Source organism: Pipistrellus hanaki (genome assembly GCF_964339955.1).
Source record: "Pipistrellus hanaki genome assembly, chromosome: 1".
Classification (NCBI taxonomy): Eukaryota; Metazoa; Chordata; class Mammalia; order Chiroptera; family Vespertilionidae; genus Pipistrellus; species Pipistrellus hanaki.
The window spans coordinates 23,644,051-23,666,423 of record NC_140503.1 but is presented as its reverse complement, the minus strand read 5'-3'; the positions used below and the strand labels follow the sequence as shown (position 1 = coordinate 23,666,423).

Sequence of the window (22,373 nt, the reverse complement as noted above, 5' to 3'; positions counted from 1 at the left end):
AGGCACCAACCAGGCAGTAGGAGAGCATTAAAGTTAATCTAGACCTCTCCCTTGGAGTACATTTATGTTTTGTATTTCTCATTTATATACATAGTCCCCATGATCTAAGTACCAAGGAAATTTGTAAGTGGAAAATACTAAGTTATAGAATAATTGTTACCTGTAGCCGACATGGCTGATTGAGGAGACCTTTTCCTAGCCGTTACGCACTGCCTTTGGTGTTCCCATACAGAATTTTTTCGTTTGCACTGACTACACAATTGTCTGTGAGGCATGACCTTCCTGAATCCCGTTCAGAGAAATGCATCAATAGAAGAGAGAGGAGCCCAGGGGTTGCCTTGGCTGTGGTGTTTGTTGCTCCATTGATCAAAGTGTTGATAGGGTATCTGATGTTGGTGGGGTGTCACTCTCAAAGTCAAGTTTGTGAAGAAGCTCTGGTAGGGAAGGCCCCTCCCTGCTGCCCAGCAGCCAGGAGAAACTGCCGTTATCTGGGGCGAAGCTCATTTAAGAATATTTTCCCACTCTCAAAAAGATGGAAAACTGATGTTTGTGCACCCGATTATTCTTCTGGTAACTTTAAATCACCAGATTTGACTGTTTTTATTTGTTCACCTTCCTCCTACACCTCCACCTCTCCCTACCCCACCCCATCCCCATGTTTTGGAGCACACAGCCACACAAATGAAGTTCACAATATGTTGGGCCCCAGGATTAACCAGTTTGAGGACACCAGCAACTTGGATTTCAGCTCCTATTGTAACGTCCAGTTTTCTTTATTTATGTCCCAACCTCTTGTAATCATTTCTTTAGAATATGTGCACTTAACTTAATCTGTACTTGAAGTGACAGCTTTAGCACTCTGATGTACTCTTAATTTTGTTCTCAGAAGCTATGCTTCAAGTTCCAGTTTGTTAACAAGTAGCTATTATATGTTTTGGTGGAGTATTGTATGGTACTGATAGAACATCAGGGACACCATTCAGCTAACCTTATTTGTAAAAATCTTGCTTATTTTGTTCTTTTTCTTTTTTTAATCCAATGAGTATAGCAACATTAGGCTTGAAGAAACTTTAAGATGTCCTCTAATTTAGTTTTTAAAAGATAATTCTTTTTTTTTTTTTTAACTGTTGAGACTATTACAGATGACCTCCATATCTTCCCCCCTTTGTTTTCTCCCCTCCCCAGTCTCCCTCCCCCTCCTCCTAGGCCTTCACTACATTATTGTCTGTGTCTGTGGGTTATGCATATATGCATATATGTTCTTTGGCTAATCTCTTCCAGTCCCACCTACATCTTTCCCCTCTGAGATGTCAGTCTGTTCATGTATTTAAAGCCTTTGGATCCATTTATTTCGTCAGTTTATTTTGTTCATTGGATTCCACATATAACTGAGATCATGCGATATTTGTCTTTCTCTGCCTGGTTTATTTCAGTTAGCTGAATAATTTCCATGTCCATCCACACTGTTGCAAAGGGTTAAGAGTTCCTTCTTTTTTACAGCTGCATGGTATTCCATTGTGTAAATGAATCACAGCTTTTTTATCCACTTGTCTACTAATGAGCATTTAGGCTGTTTCCAGATCTTGGCTATTGTAAATAACACTGCTGTGGACATAAGGGTGCATGTATTCTTTCTGGTTGGATAAAGGTGGTTTTTTATATGAACAGTGTTATATTTTAAGTCACTCAAGTCAACAAGTCTGTTCTACTGAACCACAGTGTACTCTGTGCTCTTGAACATAAATATTAATTTCTGCCAAAATTAATATGGAAAGGTTTTATATCTGTATACTTGATTGTTTTAATGTCTTTCATTTTTTACTAGGGACCAGTGCATGAATTTGTGCACCAGTGAGGTTCCTTTGCCTGGACTGTGGGATCGGGCCCAAACTGGCTATCTGACATCTCCTGAGGGGTCCTGATTGCAAGAGGGCGCAGGCCAAACCAAAGGATCCCACCAGTGTATGATCGGGGCTGGGGAGGGCTTCAGGACGTCTCCAGCCCATCTTGCTTAGTCCCAGTTGGCTGGATCCCAGCAGCAAGCTAACCTACCACTCAGAGAGTCTGTCCCCTGGTGGTCAGTGCACGTCATAGTGACTGGTTGACCAGTCAACTGTCTGCCTACTGGTGGTCAGAGCATGTCATAGGGAGTGATTGAACATCTTTAGCATATCATTAGCATATTGCTCTTTGATTGGTTGAATAGCCTACTGGACACATAGCATATTAAGCTTTTATTATATAGGATTGTGATCTCATGAACTATGTGTGATTTGTTTAAAGGGAGCTCTCTAATTATGTAGTCCTCCTCAGGGGGATTTGAAGCACTAACTAACTAACTGACTGAGAAACCAGCCTAGGAATGTTCTGCTGCTGACTTTTTACCTGCTCTGGGCTTCTAGCAGCAAGGAGGCCATTAGTTATAAAAGTTGACATGTTTACTCCTTGGAAGACAAACATCCTCTCCTTTCTTGGGTGTGATCTCCTGAGTCCCAGCACTGCTTGACTAAACCCTGACCTCTAAGCATTCAGGCTCTGTGTTACCAATGTCATATCAGTCCAGAGGTTTGTGGAAGTTGGGGAAAAGGACATGTGCTTTGACTGCTCCTCTGGCCCAGCATAGGAGCGTTTTAGAATGAGTTGTCCTCCCATCTTCTCTTACCTCACAAGCTCCTGCCTCTCCTGGGCTCGTGATGCCTGTGTGACCCCCTTCCTCCCTAAGGTTCAGGTGCTCTCCCACCTCTGAGCCACCCTGCGCCCCTTGTTTCTGCACAATGCTTTCCATGATGCCCTGGTTCATAACCAGTCTAGGCTCTGCCTGAAGGCCAGGACTACAGCTTAGGCGGGCCCACGTTTGATCCGCAGTGAGTGAATGTTGGGTGCTGATGGGAAGTATAAGACTTACTGAATTGACGAGCCAGTGTATCTTGCATTTATAGCATCAGGTAGAGACAATCAGGGCTCTCTGTGTATATGACCTTGTGTTCTGTGCCAGACGCTGAATTAATATGTTGTAGTTTCTTTTCCTCTCTTTTCAGGAAATGAGACCACAAGTCTGTGTGTGGTCACAGTGGTTTTATGGAAATTAACCAAGACCACCAATTGATCCCACAGACCCAAAACACCACTATAGAGACTGATTTTTTACTATTGTAAACTTTATCAGACAAAATTGATAGATGCTAAAATCAGTGGGTGACAGTTTGAGGAGAAACAGGAGGAAAAGCAGGATTTGCATAATCTCAAAAGATCTCCCCAAAGATATTTGTAAATAAGGAGAAAGATAGTAAGGTCATGCATGATAAGGACACTTGTCAGACGCCACCTGAACCAAGTGAATTGAGGTCTATGTCACGGACTCCTTGAAATGATGAACTGAAAGGTTATGTTATTTCAGTAGTTCTCTTGCCCAAAATGCATACATAACCATAGGCCAATCAGGTGAAATCACCAAGCCCAAATAGAGTAATAAAATATTTTCAAAGTTATCAAAGTCTTGAGAGACAAGTACTGATTGAAAAATGATTACAGACTGTAGGGGTCTAAAGAGAAGTAACAGTGAAGGGCAGCATGGGATCCCGAAAGGGATTTTGAAGTCCAAAAAATACAGTGGGAAAACTGGTGAAATTTGAGTCTGTTCTTTTTTTTTTTTTTTTTTTTTTTTTTTTTATATATTTTATTGATTTTTTACAGAAAGGAAGAGAGAGAGATAGAGAGTTAGAAACATCAATGAGAATCACCAATCAGCTGCCTCTTGCACACCCCGTACTAGGGATGTGCCTGCAACCAAAGTACATGCCCTTGACTGGAATCGAACCTGGGACCTTTCAGTCTGCAGGCCGACACTCTATCCACTGAGCCAAACCAGTTTTGGCTGAGTCAGTTCTTTAGTTAATGGGATTGTACCAATGTTAATTTCCTGGTTATGATTAATGATGATTGTAAGATGTGTAGTTACATAAGATCCACTGGGGGAGACTGGGGTAGGAAGATGTGGAGATGCCATGTACTTTTGCAATTTTTCTGTAAGTCTAAAAGCAGTCAAGATAAAAAGCAAAAAACAAACCAAAAAAACCCTTTAGGTAGTCAATAACAGTGGTTAACACATGAGCTGTCCATGTGAAAACGGCAATGCTTTCCCAACTTCCTGTGTCAACGTGCATAAAGTTACAGCCGTGCTTACTGATGCCCATATTTCAAAGAATTTTCGTGCTGGTTTGTAATCTAAAACAGCAGTCACCAACTGATGGTTCTCGGACCACTTGTGGTCCGTAAGGTCCGAAAGGTTGGCAGTGCTGGTTTAAGGAAACGTTTGGAGCAGTGGTCACCAACCGGTGGTCCATGAGATCTGAAAGGTTGGAGACCACTGGTCTAAAGGAAATAAGGGCCCTTTCTATCTGTTATTTTAGTACAGTTGATAACTCATAATAGAGCTTGTCACCTCTTTCTCAAGTGCATACCTCATTATAACTTTAGACACAGTGAGCCCCACATCCTGAGTAAGCCCAAAACTACTGACTTTATTGTATCAACTAATTTCCTGGTCTTCTCATGGAGCCTCCTCTTCTCATGGGGAGGCCATTCGTCTGAGCTTCAGCCGGATGAAAGGAAAGATCTTCCCAACTGAATCCAAGTCAAGTAGAAACATTTGATGATGTAAAACCATCAGTAGAAGCAATCTCTTAATTCATATGGACAGTTAGTCATCAAGTATATAGACTATGCATGGTCCTTGCGCTCATAACTTCTGCTTTGGATTTCTGCCAGTCTCTGAGGGACTCCTTCCAAATCCTTCAAAGGCATTTTAAAAAATATATATATTTTATTGATTTTTTACAGAGAGGAAGGGAGAGAGATAGCGAGTTAGAAACGTCGATGAGAGAGAAACATCGACCAGAGGCCTCTTGCATATCCCCTACCGGGGATGTGCCCACAGCCAATGCCTGGAATCCAACCTGGGACCTTTCAGTTCACAGACCCATGCTCTACCACTGAGCCAAACTGGTTTTGGCCTTCAAAGGCATTTTATATAGGAAGATTTCTTGCTGCTGCGTATTCCTGGTAAGGGGTAACAAAGAAATTGAGATAGAAACAGGTATCTCCTTGAAATGGCTTTCATTTGCGATTAAATGGTGTGAACTTTACACAAGTTCTTAAGAAAGCTGAGACTAGAAAGCTTAAATCAGGGGTCCTCAAACTTTTTAAAGTGGGGGCCAGATCACGGTCTCTCAGAGAGCTGGAGGGCCGGACTATATGAACTACTAATTCCTACTGTAACACCTCGGCTGCGCTCACTGCCCAAAAAACCTGGCGGGCCGGATCAGACTCCTCTGCGGGCCGCATGTGGCCCGCGGGCTGTAGTTTGAAGACCCCTGGTTAAATTATACATTTAAGACTATAGTTTTAACATTTTCTTGCCTACTTTGAATATTTACAATTTTTATTTTTGAACATTTATTATCAGCCCAAAATGTTTTTATTTCTTTCATCACTAGTGAGATTGAATTTTAAAAAATATCATTATTTGCTATTTGTTTAGATTGATAATGGCCAATAAAAATATTTCATTTGATTCTGTTTTTTTTTTATTTACTTTTCCTTTGTTTTAAATAAAGTTTTCTTTGTACTTTAAAAAAATATATTTTTTATTTATTTTTTACAGACAGGAAAGGGGAGGGATAGTGAGTTAGAAACATAAATGAGAGAAAAACATAGATCAGCTACCTCCTGCATACACCCCCCTACTGGGGATGTGCCCACAACCAAGGTACATGCCCTTAACTGGAATCGAACCTGGAACTCTTCAGTCCGCAGGCAAATGCTCTATCCACTGAGCTAAACCAGTCAGGGCTCTTTGTACCTTTTCTTAAATCACTTTGAAACAATTTATTAATGTCAACATAACTTCATATTAAAGCCTACCTTTTATTGGCAAGTTAGGGAATCATTAGGGTCTGTTTAGTCACACGCAGATTTAAGCCCCAGTATTTCGTGTAACTTTGGCAAACAGAGCACCTTACTTTTTTTTTCATTTTAAAATTTTTATATTTCAATTATAGTTGACATTCAATATTATTTTATGGCAGTTTCAGGTATACAGCATAGTGGTTAGCCATTTATATAATTTATGAAGTGGTTCTCCCCCAGTAAGTCTAGTAACCACCTGGTACCATACATAGTTATTACAATATTATTGACTATATTTCCTGTGCTGTACTTTATATCCCCATGACTATTTTGTAACTACGTCTTAATCTCTTTCCCTTTGTCACCCAGCTCCCCAAGTCCCACAAGCCCTCTCCTATCTGGCAACCATCAATTTGTTCTCTGTATCTATGAATCCGTGACAGACCACCCTACTTTTTAAGTTACTTATGGAAAGAAGAATTGGGACCTCAGAGTACTGTGCACTTTATAATGTAGACAATTACTCTTGTGTAATATTAATTATAAGCTTAGGGGAGTGCTTTGGAACAGAATCCTGGCAGGTGGCCAGTCCTGTGTAAATGTCCAGCCATTTTTCTGACCTGCTTTTGATTATGAGGCAAAGTCTTAGGCTATTTAGTTCTCACGGAACCTCCACCCTTATAATTAGGATGAGCCCTTCGAGGGCCAGAGACGGAGACTCTGGGTGGAGTGCTTCTCTGAAAGTGCCATTCTATAACTGTTGGACTCTCAGCGCCTGCACCTTGGCAAATCTGTGTTTCATTTGAATAGCAGAATGTGCTGCTGCTGCCTTTTCCTCTTAATTCTCTTGGCTTTTGGACCTGCCATACATAGTAAGATGTAAGTTGCATGAAAATAAAACAGTTAAACAACTTGAACCCAATAGGCAAAGCTAAGTAGCTTTATAGAAGCATGTGTTAGTATTTCATCCAAATTCTCTATCTCATGAAAATACTGAGCTAAAGACTACTGAGAGTCGAAGTTTATTGTACTGCCAGTGGCATACTTGTAGCCTACCAAGCAGACTATTTTAAGAAAAAATAGTTTAAAATGGCGAAATGATTTTAATTCCAGCTAGTAAAGTTAAGTGGTCATTGTTTTATTCTTTACTAGTATCTTTAGTGTCCCCCTTCCATGGTGACTGAAGATGCCCTTTATAGAGAAAAGGAGCTTTCATCTTTCCTTCTGCATGGTCCATTAGGGTAACTAAGATTAGAATCTTCCTGTGATTTTTAACATCTATTGCTATATTATAACACATTAGAGGCCTGGTGCACCGATTCATGCATCGGGGGTCCCTTGACCTGGCATGCAGGAATTGGGCTGAAACGGCTCAATGACATCCCCCGAGAATTCCCAGATTGCAAGAGGGTGGTTCTCAGGTAATACATCCCGGAATTGGGCTCCCTCTTCTCTGGTTTCCGGTGCGTCACCCATGAACCTCAGCTACCAAGTCACTGCAGCTCAGCAGCTCCTATGTTGAGTGTCTGCCCCCAAGGGTCAGTGCATGTCATACCTACCGGTTAGACGGTTGGACCGTAGCTTAGGCTTTTACTAGTATATACTGGTATATAGATTGCTATATTATAACACACACATAAGTAAATAAGTACTTTCTAAAATGGTTAGTGCCAGTCCACAGTCCACCAGTCGTGTATGAATGAATGTATTATGCCCCTACCAAGGACTGTTTTGTGCCTCTGAGATGTGGTCACTAATTTTAATAGGTGCAAGATAGAGACTGTTACTTGCTTTCCATTTCTTTGATTTGTGTTCATCTGTTTGTTTTTCCTATTTAAAGTTCTAAGTTAACAATTCTAAAGAAATATTTGAGCCATGAATTATAACTTTATATGTCTTATATAAAGTAAGAATGTATTTTTGCTCATAGTTACACACAGTTCAGATTATGCTGGTATTCCTAAGGAAATGTACAACTGATATTAATATGAAGTCTGCAAATATCATTAAAAAATAATACAGAGATCAGGACTCACTGGTTGAAGCCCTACAACTCTTGTGATCTTTTTCTTTCTTTCTTTCTTTCTTTACTTTTTTACAATGAAAATAAAATGCCAGACTTCACTTCTTTTGTCTTTTGCCCACATACTTATCTGTGGGTCATAGTCCCATGTGATGTGAAGTATGCTTGATCTAATTACTTGGTGCTTTGAACTATTTACTATTTTTCCTCTCTAAGGAAAATGTGGAATTATTATTTGTTAAGAATATAGCTATTTATGTGGAAAATTGTAGGGATGGCAGAACTGATCATTGGCACTCTATGTACTATCCTTGTTAAACCCAAGAACCAGAACTAATAAGAATACCTCAGGCTAAACATTTGTTTAGGTGTTAAATGTGAAAAATAAAGGCAGGGGGGAAGTCACCCATATATAGAAAAAACATTAATATCTCTCCCATTATAGACAGTGAATTCTTGGCTCAATAGCACATCAAGGAATAAAGCTTTATGTATGATCTGGCTAGTTAATCCCTTTAGATACCAAATTTTATTTATAATATAATTTTGGAAAGTTGGGAAGATAACGTTCTGTATAATGGCTAAGAAAATGAACTTTGGAATCAGTAGTTCAAATAATGTGTTTGGACTTTGGCACTGCTGTTTACTAGCTGTGGCTGGGAAGTGGCTTGCTCTTTCTAAATCATAGTTTCCATATCTATAAAAACGAAGGAAATACTGTATTTCCATGGTTTGATGTGAATATTTGAGTGCTTGGCAAAGGGACTCACTTTGCTGCATTGTATTTAATATAGTGATTTCAGTATTGGTTTGAGGCATTCCAGTATGCTGGCAATAAAATCTCATTATTTTTGGTCATATAATAATGTAATACCTGCATTTCAAGTCATCCATTAGCAGATTTACCCACCCTACCGTCCAATTCCTCTTCCCTTCCTCTGGCTTTCATCCTCCTGAATTCTCTCATCCAGGGCTCCCAGCCTTTGTTTACTCATAGACTGCAACTCCCCTATCGGTGTTCCTTCTCTTCCCCTTCCATAAAGACAGAGCTGATTGTGGGTCTGGCTGAAGAGCTCTCTGCCATTGGTGGATAGCTTCATTAGTGAAGGAAGGAGGTAAATGGCTGGTAGGAATAAATGGAAAGCGCTGCAGGTGAGAAGTGCTGCCTAAAGGCTGTGGTCTGAGGGAAGGGACTGCAGGCCAGTGACATCGAGGGACAGGCCAGGAGGACCAGACTGAGGGCATCTCTTAAAAGAATGGTGCTTAAGTTAAAGAAAAAAAATCTGAGTCATTTGTCTTGAGATCAAAGTTTAAGGACTTGAAAATTCAATCTAAGGTGACTTGCTGAACCAGACTCCTCTGCCACCGCATTAGGATTTTGAATGAAATAAAGTGTTTGTGTGGAAAGGGTTTTCCCCTGCAGCTCTATAAATTTTAGGAGCATACAGTGGACAAAAATAAAACAAGGGTTACTGCAAGAATAAATCTTACTCAAGTTGAAAGACTTTTTGAATAAGCAGAGTCTAATCATGATAGTAGTGAATTTGACACAGGAAACCAGTCCAGAATCTTCTTCTTCTTCTACATCAATGAAACTGAAGTAGTTGAAGACCAATGGAAATGCTTTTTGAGTAAAATAGCTAGAGCTCACTTTTAGTAAAAAAAAAAAAAAAAAAAAAAAAAAAAGGGCATGTTTCTGCACAAGCACAAATAAGTTTTGAAAGCTCTTCCCAGAGTTATCAAACTAGAGATGAGTGTGTTTAAAGATAAAGTCTGAAGAAAGTGTTAGAAAGTTAGTGTATAATTATCTCATCACCATCCCCAACTCAGAAATGTACTTCCTAAGCAGCTGGGAAAATTGCACAAAAAAAAGTCAGTGTTGATGAGGACACACACACACAAAAAAAACATTTAAATTATCTTTAATTTTTTTTTTAAATTAACATTTGTCATTTTTATGTAGGGTTTAGTTTCATTTTAAAATAACACTTATTTTATCTGATAATTTATACTAAGTTGATTGTGTTTAATATTTATATATTTATAAATTTACATTTTTGTTGTAACATTTCTAAATTTTTGTATTTGAAATGTATTAAATATTTGGTTTCACTAGTTTGTATTTCTGTGAATTTTAACATTTTGAAATAAAGTATTTGTTTTAATATGCCAAGGAAACACTTTCATTGTGCTCAAGTATTCAATCATTCTTTTAGAGGATGTCAGATTAGTAGTAATAGTTCGGATTAGACATGGAGGATGAGAAGGCTTGGTCAAATAAAGAGTTGTTGTGGGAAGAATGTTTGGGTAGAATTTTGGGGTGAGAAAGGGCAGAGCGAGTTTGAACAACTGAGAGAAGTTTCGTGTCAGAGGTCCTCAGGTCAGAAGGATGATGGAAAGGTCTGAGTTGAAATGAGTGTTGGGCTGGTGACAGGTTGGGAGTCTTTGGGAAGCCATGAAAGTATGCAAGGGCCCTTGGGAAAGCCCGGGAAGGAGTTTAAACTTAATGGTGATGGTCAGATTTGCAAATTTTAATGGACATTTGGCTGCTGTGTAAACAAATTGGATAAAAGCAAACCAGTTAGAAGACTTACAAACATACAGGCAAATGGTGATGGGGAAGTCATTGGCAGAGGGATGGAGACAAAATAGATAGATTTAAGAGAGCTTGTAGGAGCTACAGTGTGCAGGCATGACAGAGAATCTGGCACGAGCAAGGAGGTGAATGTGGTAGCAGTCGGTAAAAATCAGGCTGCAGGGAGAGCTTCGTAGGTTTGGTGCAAGGTGATGGGTTCACTTTTGCAAATGTCCATAGGACAGACAAATAGAGTTCCACTAGGTAGAGGGCTCAGAGAAGTCTGGAGTGAGCATGTAGACTTTTGACCATAAGCAGCATCGAGATGGCAGTTGAATTGCTGAGAGTGGATGGAATATTCAGGATGGTAAGAGGAAGGGAAACTGAGTGATAGCCAGAGTGATAGAAGGAAAATCAGGAGAGAGTGCTGTCACAGAAGCCAGGAAGAGTGCTTCTAGGAAGAAAAAAAAAAATGAAATGATCCACTGTGGCAGATGTTAGGGAGAGTTTGAGACCAACCTATCCATTTGTTTTTAACTTTAAGGCTATCATTGGTTACTTCAGGTGGATGTCAGCTTACAGTAATTCTAAGGTGAAGAACCAGGCAGCCCTTTCAAGAATTCCTGAAGGGGGATAAGGTGTTGTCGGTGTGTTATAATTAAAGATGAAGAAGACTTGAGCTTGATCGAGTGATAATGGAAATCAGTGAATAGAGAGGGAGAAGTCAAAGGTCGAAGGAGGGTAGTCAAGGCATCAGAGCTTCTGGAAAGGCGGACTGTGTAGAGGCCAGCATATAGGGTGAGATTGAGTTCTGGGTTGTAAAGAGAAGGAAGCAAAGGTCTGGAATGGATCCAGGTAAGTTGGCAAGTGTGATGGAAAATGAAGACATTTGCTTCTAAAGGGGCTTCCTTGTTTTCTCTGTGACTTAGTAGACAGCATTATCATTGGCTGGTATTGAGGAGAAAGCAGGTGCGGGAAGGTGGAAGGAGAACAGAGAGTGTTTGAAATATCTGCTCTGGAGAAGGGGAGCTGGGCAGGGACAGCTTGGGAATGAGTTGAAGTTGATGAAGAAGAATTGACTGTGGCCTGAGATACATGTGTATGAATTTCTCCACAGCTGAGAGCAGCAGTCTCACCTGAGATGTGTTGGGTGTGATTAAGGAGTTCCTAGAGAGTTGGGTTTCAGATGAATCCCTGACATGCAGGAAGCAGAATGTCATGGATGAGTCTCACACTCATCTTGATCCCTCCACTGTTGTTCTGTGCTGCAGTATTAAATTATCTTCTTTGCCTGGCCAGTGTGGCTCAGTGGTTGAGCGTTGCTCCATGAGCCAAGAAGTCGCTGGATTGATTCCTGGTCAGGGCACATGCCCGGGTTGAGGGCTCAATTCCCAGTAGGGGTGTGTGGGAGAGGCAGCCGATGGATGATTCTCTATCATCATTGATGTTTCTCTCTTTCCCTCCCTCCTTTTCTCGTTCTCTCTCTCAAATCAATAAAAACTTTTTCAATTACCTTCTGAAGTTACTGGAATGTGTTAAGCTCTTGCTCCTTCAGAGAATGGCCCTGGATTGATGTCTGTTTTTCTTTAAGTTCTTGTCTGCTTTTTTATACTATTTCAGCCTTCTCCCTTTCTGTTTTCTTCCTTGTTGTCAGTTGTTCTATCACATTGCTGTCTGCATGCAAGTCTGTATCAGCCTACACTCTGGACTTCGTCAGCATCTGGAATTATCACACCTCTGGCTTAGGAAGAACAGACAGCCACGCTTATTAAAATTATGTGCAAAGTTAAGAGTAAATCACCTCTGAGTGTGATTCTCACAGCTGTGCTTTGAGGGTGTGCCTGAGCGTTTGTACATATATTTTGTGACATTTATTGGTTTGTTTCTCAGTTGTATGTTTGTTGCCTGTATTTCCACGTGCTTTTCTTTTTGAATCTCCATAGATTATGATAACCTTCTTAGAGAGCCCTCAGTATTTATGATTATATCTTTTATAGTTGATCTTTAGTACTTGCTAAGTATTTTCATATGTATTACCTAAATTTTAAAACTACAGATTCAGTATTTTACGCTGTAATTTCTAATTCTCATGGATTTTGTATGGGAATAGCATGTATTTTCAAATATTGTGCTTTTTGTATGAGAATAACATACCATATCGTAACTCAGTCATATAGTCATGCCACATGTAAATTATACAGAATGGTATAAAGTAAATGTTTTGGAAGTTTGAAAAATGGGTTATTTACTCTAGCTTTTCATATATTTCTGTGTTTTATGGACTTCCTCATCTGTGAACATCTCATGTATGTATCAATTATTGTAAAAAAAAAAAAAAAAAGAAGTGTATGCACACATACACAGGTGCATAGTAAAAAATCCCTTTTCAAAATTATCTGTAAATTAATTTAATTTTGTTCCTGTCAGGAGGAAGGTAAATCAATCTTAAGGAGACTCCCCTTAACCCCCAAGGTTCTGTTAACATTTGGGGTCTTGAAGAGAATTCTTTGAATCCTATTAAGTCACTGGCCACACAGGTTACCTAGGAGAGGCCCATTGTCCCAGACTACACCATGCCCTCCGGTCCAGTGGCCTTGTGGGATGCTTTTGTGCTCACTATATGGAGAAGCCATTGGTGAGCCAGCATTCTGGGACGAAGCTCTTTTCTCTGAGTCCCTTTGCCATGGTCCCTGGGCTCCCTGGGACCAGAGTGCTGCTCCATGATGCATAGACCTTCTTGCTCCAATCCAAAGAAATGTTTTTTTTCAATCTTGGGGAAATCCCTCTGTCTTCAAACTCTATTTTCAATAGATTTGGGGTATTTTTTGTTTTGTTTTGTTTTGTTTTGTTTTTAAAGAAAAGCTAAATATCTCAGACACAAACTTACCCTATTTAAATGGTAGAATGTAGGGAGAAAAAGCAAAGAAACTCAACAGGCCACCTCTCTTCAGTGTTACCTGCTCTAAAACTATAGCTGTGTAGCCAAGGCCTTGTTTTTATAACACATCGAAGAATATTGATGTTTGTTCAATGTGTTTGCATTTTATTGATATAAAGTAATTTGAGTGATCTAAATGTCCAGCAGAACATCGCATTTTAATTTTGTTTTGTCTTATTTTACTTAAGAACACTGGAACTATTTTGGGGCTGATGAGAATCTTGGTCCAGTGGCTGTGAGCATTCGAAGGGAAAAACCAGAAGAAATGAAAGAAAATGGATCTCCTTATAACTACCGAATAATATTTAGGACAAGTGAGGTAAGTTGCAAATGAGAAAGGTGAGGCTTAATGGAATTGAGAAAAAAGTATAGTGGTAGCTGTAGCAAAGCAATTGAATTTAATATCGCCTGATCACAAATGTCTCCGAAAGTCACAAAGCCCCCTTTCATTCATTCTGGTGGCGATGGGCGTGGACAGAATGGTTTGAGCTAGAGCCTTTCTTTCCACTGAGCTCTGGAGAGATTCAGTAAATGAATGGGAGTTTTGATTCAGAGAAAGATACGTCCATTGCGTGGGGCCCAAGAAATTGGAGCCCTCAGAATCCCAAATGGGATATCGCCTGTCCTGCTAGGGTAGCCACAAAATGCCGAGCCAGTGGAGGAGCTGGGGTGCTCACACATGGGAGCGCGTGACCTAGGGCTCAGCACACTCCTCCAAACGAATGCTTAGGTTACTTATGACTCAAGAGAGGGGAAAAGACTTTCCCTTCACCATCTTTTGGACCTATTCTCTGAGGCCTAGAGCATGGGCTATTGGAACCAGAGGCTGTGTGGTGTGGGTGAAACAGGCCTTTGGAGCAATTTAGGAATCTAAGTACATATAATATGTCACTTTTTATTTTTTAATGAAATCCAGGTTCAAAGAAAGAAAGAAACTAGCCAACAAAGCATTTCTTAAAAAGCCAACAACAAATTTGGGATTATGAAGTTCTGTCCTCTTTCTAAACATAAATTACTGTGCCAGCTATCCATTTATTACCTCCGAGCACTTAGGATCATTGTTACACACTAATGCCTAATACCCCCTTGAGGTATCTAGAAAATAATAGTTTTGAAACTACTTTAATGGGGCATTTGGCTATACTGCTCCTATTGAGTTTCAGAGGTTGGCCTCACTTAGTCATTGTTCCTAAGCTCGAACTCTGGGGAAATTAAAAATAAGATTTTTTTTTAAGGCATGACTTTAATATCTTAATGTGTATATATGGCAGCCAGATTGAAACGAAGATTAACATTCTCCAGTGTATTTTTCTCCACACCAAAGCTAACTATAAGCATGTAAATCCTTCTGTTGACATGAAAAACAGAGAACACACTGTGTTTTTGAAGTTGGTTGGAGGTAGTTGGTCATTTCCAGATTTCCACCAGATTTCTGTGAGCCTCAGCTTACACCCAAGTATTTCTTTTTCTCCTCCCAAGGCCACTCTGATTTAAGGCCTCTATCTTAATATTTCTTTTCTGCTTTAAACCCATTTAAATTTTTTCTTCTTGTCACTGCCCTATCATTCTTTAGGCCAGAAGTTGACGTTTTCTAAGTCAGCACTCTCTCTAGAACCTGTCAGTGATTTCCATGAGTGTACCTGTCAGCTTGCCTGGCGGGCACTCCCCACCTAGCTCCAGCCCCTCTCTCCAGGGTTACTCCTGTCCTACAGCAAGGTGACCCCTTAGTTGCATTGGGTGACCCACACTGACTCTTCCTTCCCACCTCTGTTCTTTCCTCTCTTGCCACCTTGGCCTGGAGTGCTGCACCTGCACCTCCCTCCAGGTCCCTGGTCTCATAGTCTGTCCTTTTCCTGCTGATCCATGAGAATGCATCAGGTCCCTTGCATCCATTTCCCTAGCTTTTGATTGAAACATCCAGGTCAAATGTTCATGGTTCAAAAAGCCATTTCCACTTGTTTTCATGTTCAAATTAATGCCTGGTTGATGACAACTCCATTATTCTGGTGGTTCAGGCCAGAAACCTGGAAGCTGCACTTGACTCTTCTCTTTTCCTACATCTACCCCCACTCCCAAATCTTCTCCTTCCTCTTGACACCCCCAAGTATAAGCAGAATTTGTTCACTTTGTCTTCAAAATATGTCCAGGATTCAGCCACTTCTCCCATTCCTCTGCCTGGGCCTGGGCCAGGGCCAAGCCACCATCATCTTTCCCTGAGAACTGCCTGCCAGCTTTGGCCCAGCAGTGATCCTTTTGAAATGTAATCCAGATCTTGTCAATCCTCAACTCAGAATCCTGTACTGGTTTCTCATCTGCCTCTGAGTACAAGCAGGTCTCCTTTGTACCTAGGAGACAGGCACATCTGCTCAGGACCTCATGTCCAACTGCCCTCAGTAGTCTGTCCCGGCCACACGACCTCTTCCTCTTGGGCCGTCTCAGGGCACCTCCGCCTTGGGTCTTGAATGCTCCCTGTTCCTCTGCGGTGTGATACTCTTCCCCAGGCATCCTGTTGGCCAGAGCTCTCTCATTTCCTTCTGGCCTTTGCTCATAAATCACAGGGAGCTTCATCTACAATTTCATATCCAATTCCAGGCTTTATTGTTTCATGAATACTTAACACTATCTCACATATTGTTCTTATTTTTTTATTTTTCTGTCTCAGTGAGGATGGAATTTTTATCTGAGTTGTTCATTACTACACACATAATGCCCAAAGTAGTACTTTCTATCCCCCACATCCCTCCTCCTCTTCTTGCTTCCCCCTTCCCTCCCATCTCCCTCCCTTTCTCTTTTCCTTCTTTCCTGCCTTCCTTTATCCCTTCCTTCCCCTCTCTGATGTTTATTTGTCACTAGCTTTTGTGTAATTTTTTCTATCCAATAAAAATAATCCTTAAATGTGGATTCATGGTAATATCTTTATGAGGCTCTTCACAGAAAGAAACTAACAAAAGTCCTTTGATAGAAATGCTCTAGATGTCAGTTTCAGGCCATAGCTCCTGACTTGGTGAGATAGGCATATATATATATATATATATATATATATATATATATATATATATATATATATATATATATACCCTAAGTGACCAGAACGATGGGTCGCTATGATGCTCACTGCGGGGGGCAGGGCTGATCAACCAACCTCCTGTGGCCCCTCCCCTGGCAGGACCAGCCTGACCCCCACCATGCACGAATTTGTGCACTAGGCCTCTAGTATGTAATAAAGTAAGACTTAGTTTTCATGCAGGGACTTCTCATGCTATTAATTTTTCATGTTAATAAATACATCAAGAATAAAGAACATGATGCCATGGCCAGTGTGGCACAGTTGGTTGAATGTTGTCCCATACATCAAAAAGGTTGCTGGTTTAATCCTTAGTAATGGCACAAACCTAGGTTGTGGTTCAATCCCCAGTTGGGGTACATATAAGAGGCAACCAATTGATGTTTTACACATCAATGTCTCTCTCTCTCTCTCTCTCTACCTCTTTCTCTCACTCTCCCTCTCCCCCTCTCCCCCCTCTCTCTCCCTTCTCTCTTTCTCAAAACATCAATTAAAACATAATAGAAAATTAATTATAAAAGAAAAAAGAACATGGTCATGCCAATCCAGGAGCTTTTAGTAAATAACATCAAGATAATAGAAATACAAACAAATCTCTCTTTCATTTTAATAGAAAGCATCATTGCATAACATACATCTTAAAAAACTCACATGTAATTATAAGTATGACAGTGTGTTTATGAATAAAATATTATAGCATGTGCACGTTTTCAAGCCCAGGAACTTATGAGGATTCTCTCCTTTCCGGAGGTCATTAACGGAAGCGGTTCTCTCTTTCAGCTCATGACACTGAGAGGTTCGGTCCTGGAGGATGCCATACCCTCAACGGCAAAGCACTCGACAGCCCGGGGGCTGCCCCTGAAAGAAGTGATGGAGCACGTGATCCCGGAGCTCAATGTCCAGTGCCTGCGGCTGGCCTTCAACACTCCCAAAGTCACAGAGCAGCTCATGAAACTGGATGAACAAGGGGTGAGTGTGGCTTCCAGAGAACATTCTTCAGGCTCAGGTTTCTTTAGGCTTCCAGAGCATAGACCTCCATAGTTCTTTTTCTGACAGGGAAATCTGATGTCATTTATTGTGAAGGGTATTTTCTTTGCAGTTACTCATTTTCTTTTTCTTGGCTTTCTGAACTCTAAACATTTCTCATCTGATGAAATTCTCAATGTCAGCATTGATGGATATGATATTTGAACTCTGTTCAACTCTTGGCAATCTTCCACAAATGTGGTGGATTTTTTAAGTACTCTAGGAATAAGTAGTAGCAATAACAGTAATAATAATAGCTAGCACTAATGAACCCACTCACCAGGCTCTATTTTAAGTAAATTAAATATGTTATCCCATTTATTCTCCCAACCCTATGAGAATGGTTTTAGAGATGAAGAATCTGAGGTACAGCGATTAAGTAGTAAGTCCAAGTTCACACAGTTAATAAGTTCAAAGCCTGTACTGTTAACTCGTACAAGCACTGTCTTAAAAGTTTAAAATGTTAAAGACTGTTAGTACACCCAACAAAGTATTTCAGCCAAAACTAAATATAAAACTTTAAAAAGGTGGGTTCTAATTAGTAACAAAATGAAAATACTCAATATTTTCTCACTTCTGTATTTCCTATCCTTAATGTGGAGACTATTTGGTCAAAATACAAATGCCATTTTATGAACAAATTTTGATGGTATATCCATAATTAATAAAAATTTCTATTGTATTAAAATGAAGTTCAGAAAAATTAGTTTCAAGGTATATTTATTCTTTTAATTGAGCCAATAGGCCTATATCATGGTCCAGTAGTTGGATATAACTTTTCTAATCATTGCTCTCTGTCTAGTCATTTCATTTATCATAAAGATAATGTCTATCCCATATATTTATTTCAAATAGGCTGTGAGCATTGATATTTATAACATGTAAATATGAAGCAGTTTGAATGCTTCAGATGACTACTGATGCATAAACTTAGTATTTTCGGGGCCGTCTTCCAATAAATATTTTGTACTTTAATTCTAACAAAGGAGGAGTAGAAAAATGATTAGGTTCAACTTTATGGATTCAATCTTTTTAGTTACTGTCAGTTTTGAGGAGAATAACAACATTTAGACATTGATAATTATATATGGGACTTTCTCAATTCTACATTAGATTTTAAATATATGCCTAAGCAATTGAATGACCGGTCTCTATGACATGCACTGACCACCAAGGGGCATGCACTCAGTGCAGGAGCTGCCCCTTGGTGGTCAGTGCACTCCCACAGCCAACCTTCTGAGGCCCCTCCCCCCAGCCAACCTTCCGCAGCCCTCATGGGCCCCCATGGATCATTGGCCAGGCTGAGGGACCTCACCCATGCACAAATTTCATGCATTGGGCCTCTAGTTTTATATAAAGGAGGTATTTATTGCCATTTTCCCTTTGTTTTAACCACATTAAGTAAAAAATGTGTGCCCCACTTGTATAAATTTTATGAGATCTCTGGCACACTTTATGCCTCTCTTTGTGATTACAAATATTGGACCCGAGGTGGGGCTGATCTGTGGTGAATACTCGTTAGTACCATCAACACAGGAAAGATAACACTATAATGAGTTTAATTTAAAGCTAGATTTATTTAATTCACAAAACTATCCATTATTTTGAAATTATGGGCTTCTTAATTCTGATGGAGGGGTATTAAAATATACTTTCCTTCATAAATTAATGATAATAATATGTATCAGTTGTTTTCTTTAATGCCTTTCTGGCATAAATAAAATTTGGCAATTTAAGTGAGTCTCCCAGTTTTATTTTGGAAATTTTACTAAGTAGTGGAGTCTAGGAATTTAAAACCTGCTATTTTATACAAGCAGCAATATAGCTGGACCAAAGGACATCCCCACTTAGCCTCTGTCATTTCATTTATATCTTCATAGTTTCAATGCCAGAATTATACTATTAAAAAACAGACACATACTTAGGCATTATGTCTGGGGAGTCATTTTTTTGGTAGGAAATCTTATTAATGCCTTGGAATCATTTTGAGAAACATTATTTGGGCACATTTACAAATACAGATTTTAAAACAGAAATGCTTATAAGTGCAGTAGAGTCATTGCAAAGCACTTTGGGTTTCCATCTATGTCATCACTTCTTAAAATGTCATTCTTTGTACATCTTTACCTTTGAAAAGATTCACAGTCCGATACCGAGAAAATGGACTCACTGAAAGGTAATTCTAAATCTCCTTTTAAATTTTATTTAGGTGATTCCTTTAATGTTTTCTCTAAACGGCTTAGATATATTGTAGCATTTGCCTCTCCGATACTTGGTGCCTTAGTTTCTCATTTTACCACTTTTAAAAGCTGAAATGAACAGAACAAATGAAAATTATATCTATAAAATATAAAAGAAAGCATTTCACAGAAATATAAAAATTTGTTTTTTATTTGTCTAGACTCTGATATGTATGTTGGTACTGACAAAGGCATTTTAATTCCTGAAGTTTTAGAAATGAACATATGCCTTGTGATTTACTCAAGCTTTCACATTCTCCTTCTTGAAGATTTTCTGGGCCCTTCACCATATATCGATGTCCACCTCCATTCTCTTGTAATGGGCAGTAAGAAGATGAAACTGACCTCAGTGATTTCACACTGCCAAGAATTTAGAACAGGTTGTGACTCAGAAAATTTGGATCCAGTCTGGATTTAGTTTATCCATCATGATCCTAGATCTTAATTAGACAAGTTAGAGCATCTCTTATAATGAAAGCAAATATCTGAATATATGTTTACTTACACGGTTCTAAGCTCTTTATCAGCATCATCTGATTTCATCCTCAGCACCCCTTGCGGTGGGTTCTGGTTATTGGCCTCTTTTATAGTTAGGAGGATTGAGACTGAGCAGTTCCCAAGGCCATTTTCCCTTAGCAGTCCTGAGCACTGGATACCAGTTTGCCTAATACTTCCTTTTATTTTTAAGAATTGCAACTTTTCATATACTTTTGTGTATCTTGAATTTTTTTGATCCTCAAAGCTATGTTGTGAAATATCAGGAATTTCATATCTATTCAAGCCAAACTTTTTAATAAGTTAGCTGTTACTTTTTGGGTTTGTTACTTTTCTTCATCAGTTATTTTAAGAAACACCTTTATCTCACCTACTCTTTGTGAGGGGAATGAGAGGATTCTGAGCCAAGCCCTGTTTGCATTCACACCTGTGAAGCACTTAGTACAGTGCCAGATGTGGTGAACACTGAAGAAATAGTAGTTGTGATTGATAATGATAAAATGATAACTGGTAAGTAGCCCTTTGCATGCATTATCTCATTAAATCTTGATAATTATCCCATGAGAGAGCTGCTCTTCTAGGTATAGCTGCTCTTCCTTTCACAAGTGAGCATAACTGCTTCAAAGCCCATAAACACTTATTGAGCAACCACTCTTTGCAGATTATTAAAACTGTAGAGAAGAAATAGGCTTGTAAGACACAGTCCTTAACCATGGAGGAGACAAAGTCATAAGTTACTGTAATGGAAGTTAGGTTTAATAAAATGAGTATAATAAAAGAATTGCCAATGAAGAGCAATGGAGGTGCAAACCAATGGGGCCAAGTCAGGATTGGTCAGATGGATCAGGATGAGGAGGCCCTTGGAAAGAAAGGATTTCATCAGGCCAGGGAATAAGCAGTACCGGGGTCTAGACTCAGAATAAGAACAAAGCTTTAGAGAGACACAGGGCGGCAAGCAGTCCAGCTGAGCAGGAGTGTGAGGAGCATACAAGAGAAAAGTAAAAATAGGTATTTTTATTGAACAGTGACTAAGGCAGGCAACTGGATGAACAATTTGCATGGATTCTTTTAATTACTACTCAGCAGCCTTTGCTGTAGGTGCTGTTGTAGTCCTTGTTTTACAGACTGGGCGCTGAGGCCCAAAGAGGCTCAAAGACCCTCAGATCACAATTAGGATCTGGTGGAGGCGGTCTCAAATCCAGGCATTGGACCTGGAGAGCCCACACTCTTCACCCATCACCCTAGACAGATGCCCTTATTTTCCCTCCCTCCTGTGAGAGGGAGAACTGGACAACTGGATCCATGCTTTATTGCTCCAGACTTCAGTGCCCAATATTAAGTATAACCTGCTAAGCCCAAATAAAACCGGAGCAGAACTTAAAAATACTTAAAGTACAATGGCCAGTTTGCAGTAGAGAAAATGAGTAGTCCTGTTTTCATTAGGATATGTCAAGTTTTGTTGTTGTTGTTTGTTTTTTTAAATATATTTTATTGATTTTTTAGAGAGGAAAGGAGAGAGAGAGCTAGAAACGTCGATGAGAGAGAAACATTGACCAGCTGCCTCTTGCACAGCCCCTACCGGGGATGTGCCCACAACCAAGGTACATACCCTTGACCGAAATCGAACCTGGGACCTTTCAGTCCGCAGACCGACGCTCTACCACTGAGCCAAACCGGTTGCAGCAGGATATGTCAAGTTTTATGTACATGGTAGTCATTTTACCTAAATGAGTATCTGTATTGTTTTTCTAGGTATTTATTAAAGGTGCAAAGAAATGAAAATATTGACTTCTCTTTTCTTTAAAAAGTTAACCTTCAACTTATTGAAATTAAAGGGGAAAAGTATCTAAGTCTGCAATATATCTCAAGAATAGACATAGGAAAGAAGCAATGTTTGGTTGATAATGAATAGCACTCATCCTTTGACTAAGGACATGGGTAACATTACTTTCTGACTTAGCCGTTTCACTGCCCCATTGCATTATTTTATTGAGGACAAATGGATTTGAACCAGCCACTCTTTGATGTAGGCAGCTGAATTTAAACAAACAATCATAGGGGAAACACTTTTCCAAACACATTTTCTACGAATGAAGCTTTGGCAA

General features: G+C 39.6%; 1 protein-coding gene across 39 annotated transcripts in view; it reads left to right on the top strand.

The window, feature by feature from the left end:
• SIPA1L1 (signal induced proliferation associated 1 like 1) overlaps positions 1–22,373 on the top strand; it is a 388,928-nt gene that overhangs the window by 262,937 nt on the left and 103,618 nt on the right. For all 39 annotated transcript variants that reach the window (XM_084892089.1, XM_084892086.1, XM_084892109.1 and 36 more), the window contains 2 exons: positions 13,632–13,762; positions 17,288–17,476. In XM_084892089.1, coding sequence (XP_084748215.1) covers positions 13,632–13,762; positions 17,288–17,476 — 320 coding nt within the window. The remainder of the gene's footprint in view (positions 1–13,631; positions 13,763–17,287; positions 17,477–22,373) is intronic.